This window comes from Molossus molossus, unplaced genomic scaffold (assembly GCF_014108415.1).
Source record: "Molossus molossus isolate mMolMol1 unplaced genomic scaffold, mMolMol1.p scaffold_m16_p_1, whole genome shotgun sequence".
In the NCBI taxonomy this organism is placed as follows: domain Eukaryota; kingdom Metazoa; phylum Chordata; class Mammalia; order Chiroptera; family Molossidae; genus Molossus; species Molossus molossus.
The window spans coordinates 227,708,008-227,727,279 of NW_023425344.1; the positions used below are offsets into that span (position 1 = coordinate 227,708,008).

The following is a 19,272-nucleotide window of genomic DNA, read 5'->3' on the forward strand; positions in this document are numbered from 1 at the left end:
GGCCAGCTGCTCTGGAAGCACTGCCAGTGTGGTCAGTTCCTTCCCTCCTCATTCCCACTGCTCTGGCCTCCACGAGCTCCCGGGTCTCGGTCCAGTTCTCTCCTGGGCTCCACGGCCTGGGCAGGAAGGCCGATCTCCCTGTGGGTCATTTGGAAGCTGAGAGCCTTGGAGATGCTACAGGGACTGAGCTGTCCCTGGGACCAAGCCGAGGGGAAGGGGCACTGCTCTCAGCTCAGTCTGTCAAAGGCAATGGCTCCGAGTGGCTGTAGCCCAAGAGGAGAGATCAGGAAAGCGTAGTTTTGCAAAGTATGTTCCCTGGGGCTGGCCCACACCCCTGCTGCAACCACCAGCCAGAAGAACATTCTGACCAGCGTGTCCTCCAGGGGGCCAGGCCTCCGTGGACAGACAGCCAAGGGCAGCTGCCTGAGCAAGGCCAACCCACCCTACCCACGGGACTGTCCACAGCTTCCCTTCAAAGCCCAGGGCGAGCCTGCCCCTGGGTCCCCATGGGTTCGTCCTGAGCTGCCTGCAATGAATGGGGACCTCCCCTTCCCACAATACATAGATCAATAAAACGATATACCTTTGGACCAGAGGTGGATGGGAGTCTGATAGTAGGGGGTTAAGATGGAAAAAAATTTAAAAAGCATTTTTTCTCATTTCATGCCAAGGCCTTCAGGAGGAAGGCAGAGGAAGATGGGAAGGAAGAGGAGACCCGGCAGTGTCTGTGGACCCCTGCACTTGGCAGCCCGAGCCAGCTGAGGCCAGGGGAGCCCAGGAGCTCCCCTTCACTCAGGGTCCGGAGGGCCAGGCCATGGGGTAGCCCTGGGGGGAGGGGGACGGGACTGCGCTCTTGGATTTGACACTGGGGACACTGGAGCCAGGATCCACCAGCTTTGGGGCCAAGACTACATCTTGGGAACCCTTCCTTATAGGGAGAGTGGGCCTCAGGGCTGTTGCCCAAAGCAGCTGGGAGGAAGGCACTCCCGGAAGCTGCGGGAGAGGCTGGAGCCAACCTGAGGGCAGCGTTGGGGCCCAGGATCCCTTTTCTATCCTGCTTCCATTTTCTGCGGTTGCTCGCTGCTCGGGCAGACACACTCCCTGGAGAGGCCGATCCAGACTAGAATAACTTTATTCAAGAGAATCTGGCTTGGCCGTCAGACAGCCGCGCAGGGAAGCTTGCTCCAAGTCCAGCCTGGGGCCCACTCATCGTCTGTGTCCCTGAGAGGGGCGGAACGGAGGAGCCTTCCTTGGCCATAAAGGACGATGTGCCGGTACAAGCAATGGCAAGATGAGAGGAGAAACCGAAGGGGGCTAGGAGTGGCAAAGGCCCCGGGCAACCACTGTTCTCCAGAGCTGACTGTTCTGCTTTCCAGGGTGCAGAGCTGCTGCCAGGAAGAGGGGAGCCACAGGGCCCTGCCTGCCTCCCCACTCAGCTGGGGCCAAGGCGGCCAGAGCAAGTTCCTCCACCCCATCCTGGCAGGAGCTTCGAAGGCCCAGGGACAGGCGGTGGGTTCCCCCACTTCTCTTCTTCCCTCTCCAGCCTCTTGGAGACCCCCGGGGCCTGGCTTGTCCTTCACAAAGTCACAGGTCTTGTTCTTCCCAAGCTGGAGCACACACAGGCTGTGGCTGCCGCCTTTCTCTCACGTTCTGCTTAAGGCACTGAATTCCTGAGGGTCCTGTCCCTCCCTGTCCCTCGTCTTAGAGGGGATGAGTCATTCAGCAGGGATACAATTGGCTAATAAATAGAGGGCTGGTGCCAGCAAGGAGGTAACTGAGAATGTGACGATAATAAATACAGGAGCCGGGTGTGGGGTCTCTCTCCTCCAAGGGGCTGGTTACCTCGGGGGAGAAGTATCACCGCACCTGCCAGAGACCAAACACAGAAAGCGGGTATTAGCACACTGTGGAGGGTAGGGTCCCTCCTATGGGAGGGGAGACACACCCAGAGGGGAAGCTTGGACAGGGAGCACAGGGAGGTCGCAGCATGCCTGGATCTCTGCTTGCACCAAGGCCAACGAGAAGCTAGGAGCGACCCTTCACCAAGCCCACACCCGGGTGCCCAGCCCTGTGCTAAGCACCTCTTCTCTCCTTAACGTTATCTCATGAGGAAGGCATTGTTATTATTATCCTTTTGCATAAGGATAAGGAAACTGAGGCTCAGAGAGGTTAAGAAACTTGCCCAAGGTCACACAGCTAGTCAGTGACATGAACCGAGTCTGGCTCCATACACTAATAGCTCTGATTACTTTAGGACAGCAGTCTTCAAAAGAGGGTACAGGTACCCCTAAATGTACATGAAACTTGTCCAAGATGAGTATTGATGGTTTTAAAAGAATCCATTTTCACCCAGCCGGCATGGCTCAATGGTTGAACATCGAACCATGCACGAAGAGGTCACCGGTTCGATTCCTAGTCAGGGCACATGCCTGGGTTGCAAGCTCTATCCCAGTAGGGGGTGTGCTGGAGGCAGCCGATCGATGTTTCTTTCTCATCGATATTTCTCTCTCTCTCCCTCTTCCTTCCTCTCTGTCTAAAAATCAAGAAAACATATTAAAAAAAAATCCATTTTCAGTTCTCCACCTGAAAACTGCCTCCTGAAAGGTGGGCTTCCCCACCGTCCTGAGAGTTCACAATCAATCCCCTTTCCACCTGGAGCATAGCATGCTGCCACTCCGACTGCTGTGACAATACTTCGCCCCAAGGCAAGAGTATCCAGGGGACACCGGTTAAAGAACAACTCAAAATACTGGTGTACGTGTTGAGAAAGGAAATATGGCAAATGGCTGGGTAACCAAGGCTTTTCGAAAGTCACGTGGTTTCCAAGTTGTTGCTTTCAACAAAACTAAAGAACAACTTAACCCAGTTGTCAGCTAATGTGTCATGAGAAGTAATTTCTGTTAGCAGATCACCTTGAGGTGTTTGGCAAATGACTTGGAAGGAATTTGTGGATGAACAAGGGGCCGTAGCCCTGGCTGGTTTGGCTCAGCGGTTAGAGCACTGACCTTGGACCAAAGAGTTGCAGGTTTGATTCTGGTCAAGGGCACGTACCTCGGTTGCAGTTCGGTCCCCAGCCCTGAGCAGGGTCGTGTGGGAGGCAACCAATCGATGTGTCTCTCTCACATAGATGTTTCTCTCCCCCCCACCCCCCGACTCTATCTGAAGATAAATGGAAAAAAGAAGAAAGGAAAAGGGGCCACATACTAAACCCGACCAGCTCAGCGGAAGCCTGCGCGGTGGGCCTTACAAACTCCGAGACTGAAGGTAACACAGGTGGCGGAACAGGAACCTTCCTAAAAGTGAGTCGGGTAGTCACTTCCTAGGCCTGCAGCTCCCGTGACAAAGTTCTGTCTTTACGTCAGTGAGCCTCATGTCTTCAGCATCTAAGATAACATACCTTTGAAATGTCAGAGTTCTCTCCCTTTCCCGGCCCCTCAGGGCACAAATTCCAGACCCTTCATTGCTCCCTTGTTCCTGGTACACCATCTGGGTGCTGTAAATGTCACCTGTGAACTACCCTGCACCCTCCCATGTAAAACAAGTACTCATCTATCCTTTTCCTTTTCATCCAGTCCCAGAGATGTCCCCACTTTGCTTTCTCCTGCCTCCCTAACCTACCGAGCACCAGTGGATTTCAAGCAACCCTTCTTTTTTTTTTTTTATCCTCACCCGAGGATATTTTTTCCATTTTTTGTACAGACAGAGTGGGAGGGAGAGAGAGGAAGAGAGAGAGAGAAACATTGACGTGAAAGGGACACATCAAGTGGCTGCCACCCGCACGACCAACCAGGGCTGGGGACAAACTGCAACCGAAGTACGTGCCCTTAGCGGGAACCAAACCCGGGTCTCTCCGGACCGCAGGCCGACGCTCTAACCGCTGAGCCAAACCGGCCAGGGCTCAAGCAACCCTTCTTCGGAATCCTTTGATTCTAATGTATAAAACAAGCTGCATAACGGCCTGTCTCTGGAGCCTTTTCTCAACCTGTTGAGATTTTGCTTCCCAGCAATTGTCGGTTTGGCTCAAATAAACTTTAAAAAATTCTCTACAGTTTGGATGGTTCTTATATCGACAAATTCAAGTAACTAAGAGATATCTAGTCCTTCTACTTATTCATGTGAGCATGGTATCTCAACCTTTACATCTATAAAAAATGGTGAGCAGCAACGGAATGAATGCTGAATCCTGTCTCAGTCTGGCGGGAGGTAACATTCATTAACGGGTTCATTAATTGAAAGAGGTAGCCACATCCGTCTCATTGAGATGCATCCCTAATGAGATAGATTGTACTTCTTTTTAAAAATAATTCTTTAGCCCTGGCCGATTTGGCTCAGCGGTTGGAACATCGGCCTCTGGACTGGAGAGACCCAGGTTTGGTTCCCGCTAAGGGCACGTACCTCAGTTGCAGTTTGTCCCTGGTCCTGATTGGGGTTGTGTGGGTGGCAACCACTCCATGTGTCTCTCTCACATCGATGTTTCTCTCTCTCCTCCTTCTCTCCCTCCCGCTCTATCTGAAGATAAATGCAAAAATGTCCTTGGGTGAGGATAAAAAAACAAATTCTTCATTGATTTTTAGAGAGAGAAAGGGAGAGGGAGACAGAAACATTGATGTGAGAGCAAAACATCATTTGGCTGCCTCCTGCATGCTCCCTACATGTATTTGTGCTGTTTTGATTGGTACTACTAATAATTATTGTGATAATTAATCTGAGAAGAAAATTTCATTTAGAGTTTATATTTACAGGAAATTTAAAATCATTCAAATGTATATACCATTGTTATAGCAGATACATATGACAAGGTGATGTATAAAAGACTTGAACATTAAAAAAGTACACTAGGCTGAAATTCTGTGGGGGAAGTGAAATGGAAATATAAGTTCAAGGAAAAAAGAAGCGATGAAAATATGCAACTACTGCCCAGCTGGTGTGGCTCAGTGGTTGAGCATCGACCCATGCACCCAGAGTTACTAGTTCGATTTCTGGTTCAGGGCACATGCCCAGGTTGTGGACCTAATCCCCAATGAGGGGCATGCAGGAGGTGGCCAGTCGATGTTCTCTCTCATCGATGTTTCTATCTCTCTCTCCCTTACCCTTCCTCTGTCTCTAAAACATCAATAAAGAAAAAAAAAAATGCAACTACTATTAAAGGAGAGTGTTCATATTTATATTTTTTGTTGCTGTTTGTTCATTTTTTGTTGTTAATCCTGAGAATATTTTTCCATTGATTTTTGGAGAGTAGAAAGGAGGGAGGGAGAGAGACACACATTGATGTGAGAGAGACGCATCAATTGGCTGCCTCCTGCACAACCCTGCGGTTGGGGCCTGCAACCTGGGCATGTGCCCTGACTGAGAATTGAACCAGGGCTTCCCAGTCCATGGCATGACACTTAGAACCCTGAGCCACACTGGCCGGGCTGTCCATTTCTGCTTAAAGTGGATGATGGGCCCAGCTGGTATAGCTCAGTGATTGAGCGTCATCCCTTAGACTGAGAGATCCCGGTCCAATTCCTGGTCAGGGCACATGCCTGGGTTGTAGGCTTGATCCCCAGTGGCGGGGGGGTGGGGGGGGGTGTGTCTGCAGGAAGCAGCTGATCAATGTATCCCTCTCACATCGATGTTTCTATCTCTCTCTCCCTTCCTCTCTCTCCAAAAAATCAATAAAAACATTTTTTTTAAAGTAGATGATGGTATTAAATTAAAATGCCTTATTCCCTAGGATGCACCCAAAGAGTTATCTAGTGGTGTTATATTAAAACATTACTATTTATAACATGCCAAAAATGATATCTTTGCGACTATTTATAATTTTGATGGAAAAGTTCAACGTTAACTAAAAAATGAGCATGGGAACACATGGGTTTTTGCAACTCCTTCAGGAGATTCCCAAGTGAGACGTCCGCAGACTGCTGCCCTGGCGGATGGGGGCACGGCGCGTTCTCTCTGGGCCCGCCTGTGCGGGAGCCCTGCACCCCCGGCCTGCTCGGCCCGAGGTGCTGCTGGGGCCAGGGGAAAACGAGGGCCACCTGCTTCAGGGGACGAACTTTCCTAGAATTCCTGCCTTCATGGAGCGGGAAGGGGGTTCTCCACTCATGGAGGGGAGGACCCACAGGGCAAGACTTGGGTCAGCTCCAGTCCTATGGCCCAAAATGATTTCGTGGAGTCTTGGAGCGGAAAGGAACTGTTTTGTGACTGAGTTACTGGAGACGTGAAATATTACTTCTTTTTACTATTTACTCTCACAGATTTGGGTTTGCCCTTTCTAATTCCTGTCTCCCAGCTACACTCAGGCCTGGACTAACCTGGACCGCCAGGTGTGAAGCCGAGGTGGACAGGTAACATTGAGAGGGAAATAGGAAGTGAGTGGACCCCAAACCCCCTGCGGGGGCGGGGGCAGAAATATGGCCGCGGGAGCCAGTGGGCCGCTTCTCCTTCCCCAAGGCCTCTAGGAAGTAGCCTGATATGTTTCCAGCTGTTGGATTTTTCATCACTAGAAGATAAGCACTTAAGAGCAAGAGTCTTGTTGGTCTGTTCACTGGTATGCCCGGCAAACAGTTAAGTGCTTGGTAAATGTTTCTAGAATGACGAAATGCTTGATGGGCCCCTGGCCTGTCATTTTACGCAGAAAGATAAACAGGCTCAGAGAGGTGACATGACTTGCTCAAGCCACACAGAGACTTGGGCTAGGTCAGGACAAGAGCTGAGGTCCCCTAATATTTCCTGGGCCCTAGAATCTAGAAATGCAGCTCTCTGTTCTGACCCCCAAGACTGCTCTGGGACTTGCTTTCCTCCTTCCCCGCCACTAACCCTTGCTGATGGGGGCTCCCCTCTGGCTCAGCCTCCTTGTCATCCCTGGCCCCCCCCAGCACACTCACAGCTGGCAGTCTGTGGGTCTCTGCTTCTCTTTCTTCCTCTTCCCACTGCCCTTGGGTCTCCTCCTGCAATAAGCCAAAAGCGTCAGGACAGAGTAGCTGGAGGGTTCTCATGCTAGGACAGGGGCTGGCAGGCCCGAGAACGGTCTGGAGCCTCAGGCACGCCACTTACCTTTCTGTCTTCATCATCTCCCGCAGAGGCCTAGGGAAACAAACAGAGAGGCAGGGGAGAATCAGGAGAGTACAAGTGGGGGCTCTCTGCCACCCACACACCTCCCCTCCAACATTGGAATCCTGGCCCTGCAGTCGGCGCTGGAGCCACTAGGGGGTAGCAGAGAGCTAGTGAAGAAGAGATGGCCAGAGGCCTCTGGGCTTCAGCTCCCACTCCAGACTCTGGTGACCCCACCAAGAGAGAGACGAATTCTCCCTTGGGCCCCTTTCCATAACCTTCTGCACTTCTCAGCTCCTTGGCATCAAATCTGGAGATTTGTAAGCCTGTTCTTTCCTGCCTTCTCTGTTTACTTCTTCTCTTGTTCCTGCTATTTGTTCCAGGGTGCACTCGGTTTCCTCAAGGACAGTGGACGAGGCCATAGAGTGGTGGGTGGTGCCCCTTCTTCCCACTGAGCACAGGCTGCCAGCGAAGGCCGCCTGTCAGTACACAACTGCCACCCCCGCTCCTGGGACGTGTGATGCTGCAGGCAACACAGGAGGAGCGGATGAGGGATGGAGTGAGGGGAGGAAGCACAGCCGCTGGTCACCAGGCATGTCCTGGCTTTGCCTCTGGAGCTGTGACTGTTGGCCCAGAAGCGAGAAGAAAGGTGTCCCTGTTGGTCAGCCCATTGGAAGGGGACAGGGCCTCAGTCTTCCCTGGAAACGGGGGGGGGGGGGTAGCATGGCTGGGGAATGTGGCCCTAGGCTGGCTGTCTTCTGGGAGCCAGGATAGGGTACCAGGGCCGCTTGGACTGCCTGGTCATGCCTCTGCCATCTGGGGCAAGTCAGAGACACCCACGGAGACTCAGTTCCTCGCCTGCCTGCCCAACAGAGTGCTTTTTAGGGCAAACGTGACGTGGAACATGAAAGGTCACTGTCTAGCACTGTGCCTGGGAGGGCTCATTACTGAATGATTATTGTATGACTAAACCGGACTGGCAGGAAGGGGAGAAAATGGGCTGAGGCAGGCCCCTGACAGCGGTATAGTGAAGAGGGCCTCGAGCCTGGGCTCAGTCCAAGAGGGGCGGCCAGAACCCTGGACACTAAGCAGAGCCAAGCCCAGGGCCGTGCTGGGTCTCCTGGAGAGTGGCCCTGAGAGGTTGCATGAAAAAGGGTAGGCTTAGGGGTTAGACAGGCGGGGGATCAATCATAATCTGTGGCAAATCACATAACTACACCAAACCTCAGTTTCCTCATCCATAAAATGGGGCTGACGATAGTACGTACCTCCCAGGGTGTTATGAGAGCGGAGACCTTGTCTGTCTTGTTCACCACTCTATCCCAACCACCGAGACAGTGCCTAGCACATTGTAGGTGCTCAGTTAGTTCTCATTTGACAATGAGAAGAGTTGAACATTGAGAAAACACATTCACACAGAAGGGGCACAGTGAATGGTGGTGGTGTCCCTTCTTCCCACTGAGCACAGGGCTCGGGACCTCTTGTCTGGTGCCTCCATCCACAGGCCAGGGGCACCAGGACAGCACCTCACCTGTTTCTCTCTTCCCTGGGCCTGGCTGGTAGGTTGAGCCTGTTCCTCGTGGTAACTAGTGTTCAGAGCGCCCTGGGAACAGGCTGGTCAGAGGCCCTGCTGGTGGGGGTGTGATGGTACAGAAACCTCAGTGCCTCCCTCCTTCTGCCCCTCTCTTCCTGCCATAGCGTGTCCTTCCCTGTGCTCCTCTGCTCAGCTGTCCCCTTGCACAGGTGCCAGCCTGGCCCAGATCTGAGCCCAGGCTTGAAATATCCTTGCCTCAGTGTCTCTTCCAGGACTGTGGCAGCTGCCTCCCATCTCAAGGAGGGGGATGTTGTGCCCAGAGCCCCTGCAAGTCCGGGGGGGACCCAGGCTTCCTTTGCCCCTGTGGCTTCATGTCAGCTGTGCTCAAACCACTGGGACCACCTCCTGAGGCAAAAACGGGCTGATGGGAGTGCAAAATACAGCTGCCTCTGGCCCCCGCGTTCCCTGGTCTCCCTCAGCTAGGGAGGAAGAGTGGCCTGCAGCAGGGATGGCAGCCACATGGCTAAGGCTGCCGAGTGCATGGAGCCTGTCCCTGCCACTCCCCGAGGACCTACCTGCACTTGCAGCGGGTGTGCTGAGAGAATGTCATCTCCACGTAGGAGGACCGCTCCCCGGAGCTGACCCTCAGGATCTGCGGGAGAGAAAGTTTGGAGATCTGGTTTGGGGGCTGGGCCGTGGATTTCCAACTCCCTCCGTGTGGGGATAACCAGACTCCATGTTCCCCCCATCCTTTGGACTACATGCCCTCGTTCTGCTTGGAGTGTGGGGCAAACAGCCCTCCCAATGGCTTGTGAATCTGAGGAGGCCCCTGTCCCTCGCTGCCCCAGCCGCCAGCACAGCACCAGGGAGGAATGGGGCCCATGCTTTGGAGTCAGTGAGGTATATGTTGAAATCTCGGCTCTTCCACCTGCTGAGCAAGGGAAAGAACATCTCTGAGCCTCAAGTTCCTCATCTGTGAAATGGGAATAACACTTGCCTTGAAGGACTGAATATTGAGGTAGCATTTATGAAGGGCCTAGCACAGTGCTGGGCGTTACTCGGTAAATGCTCCACAAACCAGCGTGTGTGTGTGTGTGCGCGCATGGCTCAGGGCACCAAATGCTCCTGGTATAAACAGGGACTTCTTAAGTCTGAGCAGATTCAAAGGTTTTCCATCCTCAACCCGATATCCTGGGTCCCGGAGCAGGGCTCAGCTGGAGCCGGGTCGGCTGATAAGGGAGGAGGTGCGTGGCTCACAGCTGGGATGTGGGCTCAAAAAGGAGGGCACTGTGCAGCGTGGAAAGAGCCCCGGCCTGGGAGTCATTGCAGTCCTGTGACCTTGGCCTGCCCTCCTTCTCTCTCCAGGTCCCTTCTGGTGGGTAGGTGCTATGGGTCTCTGAGTAGGTGTGGACAATGGGGCAGGTGGGACATGAGGAAGAGACCCTCCCTACCTGCATGGTGACGTTGGCCGTCTCCACAGGCACACAGTGCAGGGTCTCGTCACCACAGCAGCCGGTGCAGCGCAGCAGGGAGACACAGGACGGGCTGAACAGGTACTGCATCTCATCGGGGTACTCCGACACGATGTCCACCAGCCTCTCCATCGCTCGGCAGTAGCTGCGGCCCCACACTTCCTGGAAGGGCACCACTGCAGAGGGGCACAGTCAGCTGGGTCAGGTCAGGAGGGGCCTGCCCCTCACGCCCCAGTCCTGGCTCCTTAGGCCTTGCAGAACCTGCCGGGTTTAGCCCACACCTCCTCCTCCAGGAAGCCCTCAGCCTACCTGAGCTCCCTCTGCTCTGAACTGATGTGAGCTTATCTGCCGGCTGGAAATCCCAATGGAATGGAATTCCTCAGTGTCCTGAGCTCTCTGCTGTACTCTCAACTTAGGCACCGACACCTGCCTTGGTGCCCTTGGAGCTTCAGGGAGAGTGCCTGGCAGCCCCCAGGCCCGCTGGGCCTTTCTCAGGCCTCCCCTGGTGCTTCCTCAATCCTGGGGACTTTGCAGAAAACAGTTCCATGCAGTCTGCGAGCTTGGCTTGCAGAGTCCCACGGGGAGGGTTAGCCTTGTCCTAGTCCTTATCTCCTGCCCCCCTCTGGGCCAACCCCTCTGCCAGGCAGCCTGTCCCCTCTCCTCATTTTCCTGGGACCAGCCCTCTAAACAACCAGGCCACATTACCAAATCCCCACCTTGGGCTCTGTTCCTCCCCCACTTCTCATTTCTTACCACCCATTTCTCAGGCCCCCCTCCCTGCCTCCTCTCCAAAGCTTTCTCCAACTTTTCTAGTATGAACAGATGTTCCTCCTTTGAGCATAACGAGGCCCCAAGGGCTGGCCTTATCTCAGTCACTGGTGCTCTTATCTCCTTTACAACAAAGTCGAGGCTCTGTGAGGACAGGGACCCAAGCACCCAGTAAACACAGGCTAAATAATGACTGATTGATTAGACGATGGTTCAGTGATTATCAGGGACATCCCCGACCCCTACGATGTCCTGGTGGTCATGAGCGGGAACTTTTGGGGGTCTCTCTGGAATCTCTCAAAAGAGGCTACTCCTTTAGGGGAAGGCCTGGGGCCTGGCCCCAAAAGAGAGGCTCACAGGAAGTGAGTAATCAGAAGCAGGAGAATTGGCTTCTAGTCCTGTACCTATAGTGACTGTGTGACCTTGGGGAGGTCACGTAACCTTTCTGGGTATAGCAGTTTCCTCAGCTGGGGAAAAGAAGCAGGCTGGGAAGAGATGGTTATTAAGGTCCCTCCCATCTCTGATAGATGGTCTGTGATTCTGGGCACACAACCCAGTCCAGCCTTGAGACCATGGGCAGAGAAACATCTCTGGCCCTGGGTCTTCCTGTGCTACACATGATTATCCTCAGTTGGTAAGAGAAGACATGGGCGTTGGGTCACCTGGGGACCCTGAAGCTCTGCCCTAGAGCAATGCTTCTCCTCTTAGCCCCTCACCTCCTTCCACGGCCGTTTCTAGGAGCCAGAAGGGGTCAAAGTCCATTCCACTGAGCCTATAAGGACGTGAGTCTTAGGGTAATCTCAGAGGGAAAATAAACGTCAGCCCTAGCAGAGGCCCTGGGGAAAGACTGAAAGCTGGTGGAAAATACCCAAGGGGCGGTGTGTCCACGTGGAGCTGGCTGAGGAGGCCGCAGAGGCAATAAACCATGCTTATCTGGGCGTCTGCTGCTCCATTCTGCTTTGTCTGCTTACGGGCACTAGGACTAGGCCCAGGGATGGGAGGGAGACCATTCTCCCCCCATTCTGCCTCTCCAGGCCACTGGGACCCTCTCCGTGGACCACCAAAGGGGAAACAAGCCCCTCTTCCCATAAGCAGCCCCCAAAGCCCAGGGAAGCCGGCCTCTGCAGTGCAAGGTCAGAGGGGCACGTCCCTATCATAACGCCACGAACGCGTGTTTAGTCTAAAATCTTCCTAAGCGCTACGTAACTCTGAGCGTTTAATCTCCACCTTGGATGACATAAATACTAGCAGAGAATGGCCAGCTGACAAAGTGCCATAGAAGGCTCAAGATCCTCCTCTGAGACCAGCCACTAGGGAGGGGGACAGCAGCAGAGAAGGGGTACCCCAGCCCCCTACCAGTCTGCAGACTCCCATCCAGCTGGGCTGCTGGGGCCACAGCCAGGTTAAGCAGAGCCAGCTGAGCCTTGGCGGCAAAGGAAGGGATTTCCTTTCCTCACCCCACACCCACCCCACACCCACCACACAGGCTGCATTAGCAGGGCCCAGGCTCCGGGCCGTCAAATCCACCGCTTTCTGGATCACATGGCCGGATGGAGTTGGGGACAGGCTGAGAAGGAGGTGAGCTGGGCCTGGTTTACCTGGGAGCCACCAGGAAAAAGGGAAATTCATTCCCTGAGGCCACTGTCCAGTGTGTGGGAGAAACAAAGGGCCGGCTGGGTAGGGGGCCAGTTAGCAAGTGGTGACCACTCCCAGATGTGGGCTGAGGCCCTCAGGAAAGAGTTCTGCTCAGCTGCTCCTGAGAGCACTTCCTCTGGCCCCAGACCGCCCCAGGGCAGGGCTGGGGTGCGAGGCGGTGGCCCAATCAAGCGCCAGGGCAGGGCCAGGCTGTCCCACAAGGGCTGCTCCCAGGGCCACGAGTGGACTTTCAGCTCTCAGCAGCCCTGTGGGTGAACCTATCTGGCTCCAGCTGCCTGCCACCCAGGACAGAGGGGACCCAAGAAGGGAAATGTTCAATCCTGACAGCAAGCTCCTGGGGAGGCCGCCGGGAGGCCACAGGGCTGGGCAGAACTGCTGGCCACCAGCCCAAGCCCGGAAGGTGTCCTCTGCATAGTCACTTGTGGGGCACACGGCCAACCTGCCGCAGGGACGCTCTGCTCACGCCTGCTCAGCCATGAGCAGTGCATGCTGAGGAGTGTCCAAGGCTTTAGGCAACTCCAAGGGCCTCTGTGAGCCTCAGGTTCTTCATCTATAAAATCCGGAGAATACAAATGCCTTCCTAGTTCATAGCCCGTGGTCAGCACAGAATTATAGCAAACGCCCAGTACTGTTACCCTGATAAGTAGTAGTAAAATCAGCATCCATGGCTGCAAGTACAGACTACACCGCCCCTTGTCTGGTGTTAGCAGGAGGGGATGGCATTTTCAGATTTTGATAACTGGGGTCCAAAGCTCATGGGTCTTCCCCTGGCCACAATCATCCTGATTGATTAGGATGCCCTAATGAATCAACAGTTCCAAGCCTCCTCACCCTGGTCCCTGGAAGATATATACTCCTGTGTCTCCTCCATGGAGTCAGAGAATCCTACAATCTTCGAGAAAAACCTTAGATGTCATGCAGTCTACTGCTCCCATTTACAGGTGAGGAAACTGAGGCTCAGACTTCTTTAGTAGCTGTTGCCTGAAATACACTAAAAGCATCAAAAAGGACATGGGGTGGAGGTGGTGATGGGTCCCTCCCAAAATCTCAGAGAGCATTATGCCAGTGTGCCAGTCTCAGCAGGCACAGCAAGGAGAGAGGGAGACATCAATGAAGGCAGGAGCTGCTGCCTCTCCCACCTTCTCAGTGCCCAAGGGACGTGGGATTCAGGCATGAGAGCATGGCCAGACCCAGGAGAGCTGACTACCAAGCAGGCAGGACGGCGGAGAGAGGGTGTTCCCAGTTCTAATGGCTATTACGTATGTGCGTGTGCATGTCCCTACACACTCCCTCTTCCACACACCGTGGGAAGCTTCAGAAATGGTGTGTGGCCTCACTGCATTTCTTGGAGAGGCAGAGAGGGAGGAGTAAGGCAGGGGGCCAGGCATGAGCATCTTGCCTCCTGCACGTATGTCTCTTTGGCAACCAGCTAGCCCTTTGAAGATTCCCTCTTGATGCAACCCGGGGTGGAGAGTGGAGGGGCCAGGGAGGGCGCGACTCATGTTCGGTCTGTTTGTAATCAATGAAAAGGCCTGGCTGCTGGGAAGGTCTCTTCTCCCCTCCTGATTCTCTTGATCGCTTGCCCACTGCACCCAGCTCCCAGACCACCAGTCTAGCCCCTGGCACTCACTGCCCACACTGCCCTCCAAGACCTCATCTGCCCCCTGACATCATGCTGGGAAGGGGCTCTGAACCAACGAGACCAATCCTGGGTATACTGGCCCCAGCCCTGCTCTCTGGGTGACCCTGGCACAGAAATGCACCTTTCTAGGCCTCTGGGTCACAATAGGGGGTGGGTTCTCAAGCCCTGCCAACTTTGTCAGTCAGGGCCACCAGCCAGCTTGCAGACTTTCCCCAACTTATACCATCCTGCACCCACTCTTCATGCCAGTCCCTTCCCGTCTTCCGGAGAGGCCTGAAAGGAGAGGGCTTGAGCACACGCACCAACCCGGCTTGCTTACCTTCTGTCTCTGATGAGTTGTTCCCAGCAGACAAAGCCAATTGCTGTGGACAGAAAGGTGCAGAGATGAGGGGACCACCACGGGCCTCTGTGCTCTGGGGCCGAGCGTATGGGCAAGAGCATAGAGGGCCGCCCGAGCTCCCTCCCACCCTCTGCACACACTCTCTGCCCTGTCTCAGAGCTGTCTCTTTCCAGGTCCAGCTAAACCTCACTGGACCCTGGGTGGATCCCAGCCCTCACTCTGGCCTCAGTTTCCTCATTTGGAAAGGGTGGGATCTGGAGGCTTTGGAGCACTTTGCGTCCTGTGTCCCAAAGATCTTGTAATCCTTCAGGGTCTTCCTCCTACCCAGCCCCTGGGCCACCCAGCCGGGCCCTATGCAGCCTGCTTTGGCTGGGTGCCAGAGTCTGGGAGAGGTGATCAGCTAGTGGGAGCTGAGGGGCTGAAGTGGGTGGCGCCACGAGCTGGTGCTGCTGGTAACGTTACACCTCTGGCCAGCCCTGCAGTAGGCAAGCCGGTGGCTGGTGGTGCAGCTTTTCTGCCCCAGGGGTCTGTCTAGCTCACCCACCCCTGGGCTGGGGCTGGGGACTCCCAGGGCAGTGGGACAGCGCAGTGGAAAGGCAGCCCATTGGCTTTGTCAGGATTTCGCTGCCCAAGCTGGCTCCTGGCCAGACTCCCCCCGCTCCTGGGAAAAGGGCCCTGCTCACTTCCCCAGGCCCTGCACGCGGGACCTCCGGCTGCCCACCAGGGAGACACGGGACAGCAGGACTTCTTCTCTTGCCCCCAGCCCACCCGAGAGTCCTGGGTTCAGCCTGGGCCCTGATGGGGGCAGGGCCCAGCCTCCCCACCAATGGCCTCTTCTGCTGGCTTTCCCCTCCACCAGACCAGGTCAGAGGTCCTGGGGGCGCCTGCCTGGTCACAGGCCTCGACCCTGACCACAAGGCCAGGGACCAGCCTAGGATTAGCGGAGAGATGCTTTTAGCAAAGCCACTCTGGCTCCAGGGGCCAGACAGGAAACCTCCCTCCCTTCCCTGTGGCTTCCCTGCCCCCACCAAGACAGACCCCAGAGCTGAAGTCTGGGACAGCCCAGCCTGAAGTCTCCTCCCAGACAACGTGGTCCAGCCTGACTCCTGGGAAATGTATGGACATCCTTGGAGGTGCCGCTCCTGGGAGTGGGTCTGTGACTTCTGAATGCCCTGCTTTGCGTGCCGGGGGTGGGGAGACCAGGGGAGCCAGGCTGGGATGTGGGGGTGGGTCTTACCTGGGGGGACACAGCAGGCAGCGCCAGCCCAGCCAGGAGCTGCAGGAAGCAAGTGAACAGCCTCATGGCAGGCATCTTCTCAGAAGTCCCAAGCCAGGAGGCTCCGACGGAAAATCACCATGCTCATCCCCCTGGGGGCGTCCCTGGTACAGGAGGAGAGTTGCTGAGCCGGGGGCTGGATGCCTCCCTCGCTACTGCCCCGAGGTCCCCGCTAGTGGCCCGAGCATCCTCTGGAAGCCCTGGGGACTCAGGAGGCTTCAGGTAAGTCTGTGGCTGGGGAACCTGATGCGAAGCGCCTGTCGGGGCAGGCGGGCCCCTGGGGAAGGTCCGTCGGGCTCCCAGCGCGACCCCAGGTCTTCTCCCCGCTGGCCAGTGAAGATGCGGCTTCCTGCTCCGACAGCAGCTCTCTAGTGGGACTGGAGCTTGTCGGCGACTGGGTTTCAGGAGCCGTGAATGGGGCGGGGCTCCAGGCCCGCCCCGCCCACCGCGGACGAGGCTCCCAGGGAGCGGCTGAGCACCGCGCCGCGGGCTGGCGGGGGCGGCGGGTCCGAGCGCTCGTGCCGCCGGGCTGGAAGGGGCGCGCCGCACGCGGATCCTCGCGCTCCGGGGAGCCCGGCCCGCAGCTCACCCCGGGGCGCCAGGACCCAGTGCCGCCGGCGGAGTGCGGCTCCCAGCTCCTCTCCCGCGATCCTAGGCTGGCTGCCGTGGGTGGGGATCAGGCTGTGGAGTCCGACGTCTGCCAACAAGGCTCAAGACTTCAGCGGCCTCTGGAGAAACTGCGGCCCCAGACCACTAGGAAGGCAGCAGTTTGGTCTGGCCCTTCACAGGGCCACCTATGCCATCCCCACGATCCTCGGGGGCGAAAGGATTATTAACCCCAATTTAAGGATGAAGAAACTGAGGTTTCAGGAGTGCCCCTGCATGCATGTACTGTACATACATATGCACTGGAAAAGTGTGCGTGTGTGACTGACAGATGGAACCCAAGCCACCTGACCAGAACTGGCTCTGCCCCATACACCGGCCTCCTGGCCGAACACTCAGAAGCCAGGCAGCCTATTCCCCTGTGGGAAGCCGTTTTCCCAGGCCCTCCCTGTGAGTCCACCACATGCAAATTAGAGAGTGGCCTAGCGCAGGGTTTCCTGCTGGTCCCAGGAGAAGGAGGAAATGCTCCAACTGGGCAGGGGTCTGCTGACACTGGTCTTCCTGTGTTTGTGTGTGTATATGTCTGTTCATGTATGTGGGCATTTAAGTGTGACTGTGAAGATTCAGTTGTGCTATGAGTCTGAGTGTCTGGATGTGTACCCTGTATGTACAAATGTCACTTGTTTGTGGATCTGGTCTCTTGGTATCTCTGTGCTTGTGTGATTGTGTGTGTGTGTTTGGAAGTGTATCTGAATGTGCATTTCAGTGGGGTTGTGAATTTGCACATCTTTCTGTGTCTGTGTGTGTGTGTTGCTCTGTGTGTGATCATGCATCTCTGTGCATTTGTGTGTGCTCTCCCATGGTTCTCAAGTGTTCACCACCACCACCACCCTTCGTGCACAGCTCCCTGACTGCAAGAACCTGGCAGGATTTGGGGTCATGGGTTGACCCAGGCCTGAGGCTGGTGGGTGACTGGGAGAGGAGGGAGGCCTGGGAGGTGGCCCCTACAGATCACATTCCAACCAGAAGCAGAAAGGCCAGGGCAACCCCAGCTCTCACCCCAGTGACCTCTGTGTCCACTGCCTGTCTGCCCACCCACGAGGGGCTGCTGAAGATGCTGCCTCTCTGCCTGGCCAACCTCAAGCCCGGAGGTCCAGGAGCCAGGGGCCAGTTTCCAGCCAGCTAAGTGGGGGCTGTAAAGAACCTTCTGACAAGCTCCAACGTGCTCCGGCTAATGGAGCAGACAGACTTCTTCCTGGGCCTGGGGTCATGGTGGAGGGTGTCTGGGAATCGCTGGGCATGTGTATGGAGGTGAGCAGATGTGTGATCGGGCATATAGGGATCATATATGTTTGCCCCTAATGTCTGTGCATATTTACGCATGTGTTCATGTGTGTCTTTATTTTGGATTTGAATTTGTATATGGGAACACAGGTGTGTATTGTGTTTGAGTGTGTGCATTGAAGTATTTATTGTATATGCTTGTCTATCACTGAATGTTTTGAGCATTTATAGGGCATATCTACCTGTAACTGTATATGTATAGGGCTATATATATTCGTGTTTGTATTGATTCGTTTATTTCTTCAATGGACACATATTGCTTCAGCCCTGCTATGCACCAGGCAGTGCCCCAGGTGCTGAGCATGTAGTATGGAGGTTCCCTCAAAGTTTACATTCATAGGCGGTGGGGATACGGGTGGCTGGGGGTGCCACAGCCCTCTTTTATACACTCTGGAGGGGGCTCAGTATCTGAGCAAAGTCTGCAATTTCCACAAGCGCACTTCAGTTTTTTTGGTCACTAAACTGAGAACCATACCCTTTTAAACGTGGCTTCTTGGGTTTTGAGATGAATTAGGTAGGGTAGGTGGTAGAAACCAATAAGACCCCCAAGTGTCCATGGGTTCGATAGAAGTTTCCTCTTGCTCACATTCAGTCCAGGGCAGGTGTACTGGTGGCTCTGCTCCCCGGAACTGTGGCTCCGGTCCTTACCAGCCCTATGACCTCAAGTCACTTCCTTTACTTCTCAGAGCCCTGGCTGCCTCCATCTGAAGTGGGAATAATAACAGGACTTACCTCATAGGTGAAGATTGCTGAAGCACCTGGGGTGCGGAAATGGTAGTTGTTAGGCATGATTTCTAATAAACTTTTGATTCTTATTAGAGATAGAGAAACACTATAGTTACAGAGCAGAGTCCTCGTCATCATGGAATGAAACAAAATAAAGAATCTCATGCTTCTGCCAACAGCAGAGGAGCAGAAGGATGGGGGATTTGCATGTGCACGTGCATCCACACATACTGCACACACGCGAATTCTCACCATCACCATCCAGGCGACCAGTCCTCAACTGTCCCTGAAGCCTCTTAGTAGATTCAGGTGCTGTACTCAATCTATTGGCCAAGTCAGTGTTCACAACTCAGCATTTAACTGTTTATCATCACAATCATTTGTTGTTGCTTTGGGGAGAGACTTAATATTTATTGAGCACTTATTATGTGCCAAGCAGTGTGCCTGGTGCTTTAAACACTTCAGCTTATTGAATTCTCACAACAAACCTATGAGGTAGGTTTTAATTATTCCCATTTTGAAGATGGGATAAATGGGGGCACAGGGAGTATAAGTAATTTCCCATAGTCACTTAACTACTAAGGAAGGAACAGAGATGGGGATCAGCCTAGTCTTTCTCCAGAGCTCTTTCCAGTGAGCATAAACTCTCTCTGCCACCCAGATTGCAAATACCTTGAAAGTAGAGCCAATGTCTCAAACCTTTCCTGAGTCTTCCCCTTGCTGGAACAGACTGGGTGTTTGAAAAACTCTGAAAGGTTGATATGTGGGAGGGAGAAGCCCTCATCCCAAGCCTGGAGCTGACCATGTCACAGGTAAACACAAGGGTCTAGGTTGTAGAAACAATTTGGTTCATAACAATACTCATCCTGA

At 54.6% G+C, this 19,272-nt stretch overlaps 1 protein-coding gene across 1 annotated transcript; it reads right to left on the bottom strand.

Annotated features, from left to right (window-relative positions):
• Positions 1 to 1,574: 1,574 nt before the first annotated feature.
• PGF (placental growth factor) lies at positions 1,575 to 16,072 on the bottom strand. The gene is made up of 8 exons (XM_036272380.1): positions 15,970 to 16,072; positions 15,688 to 15,830; positions 14,430 to 14,472; positions 10,024 to 10,220; positions 9,148 to 9,224; positions 7,042 to 7,071; positions 6,873 to 6,935; positions 1,575 to 1,866 (listed from the first exon to the last, which is right to left on the bottom strand). The coding sequence occupies exons 2-8, from the start codon at positions 15,760 to 15,762 to the stop codon at positions 1,839 to 1,841; spliced, it is 513 nt and encodes a 170-aa protein (XP_036128273.1). The 5' UTR covers positions 15,763 to 15,830; positions 15,970 to 16,072; the 3' UTR covers positions 1,575 to 1,838.
• Positions 16,073 to 19,272: the final 3,200 nt, after the last annotated feature.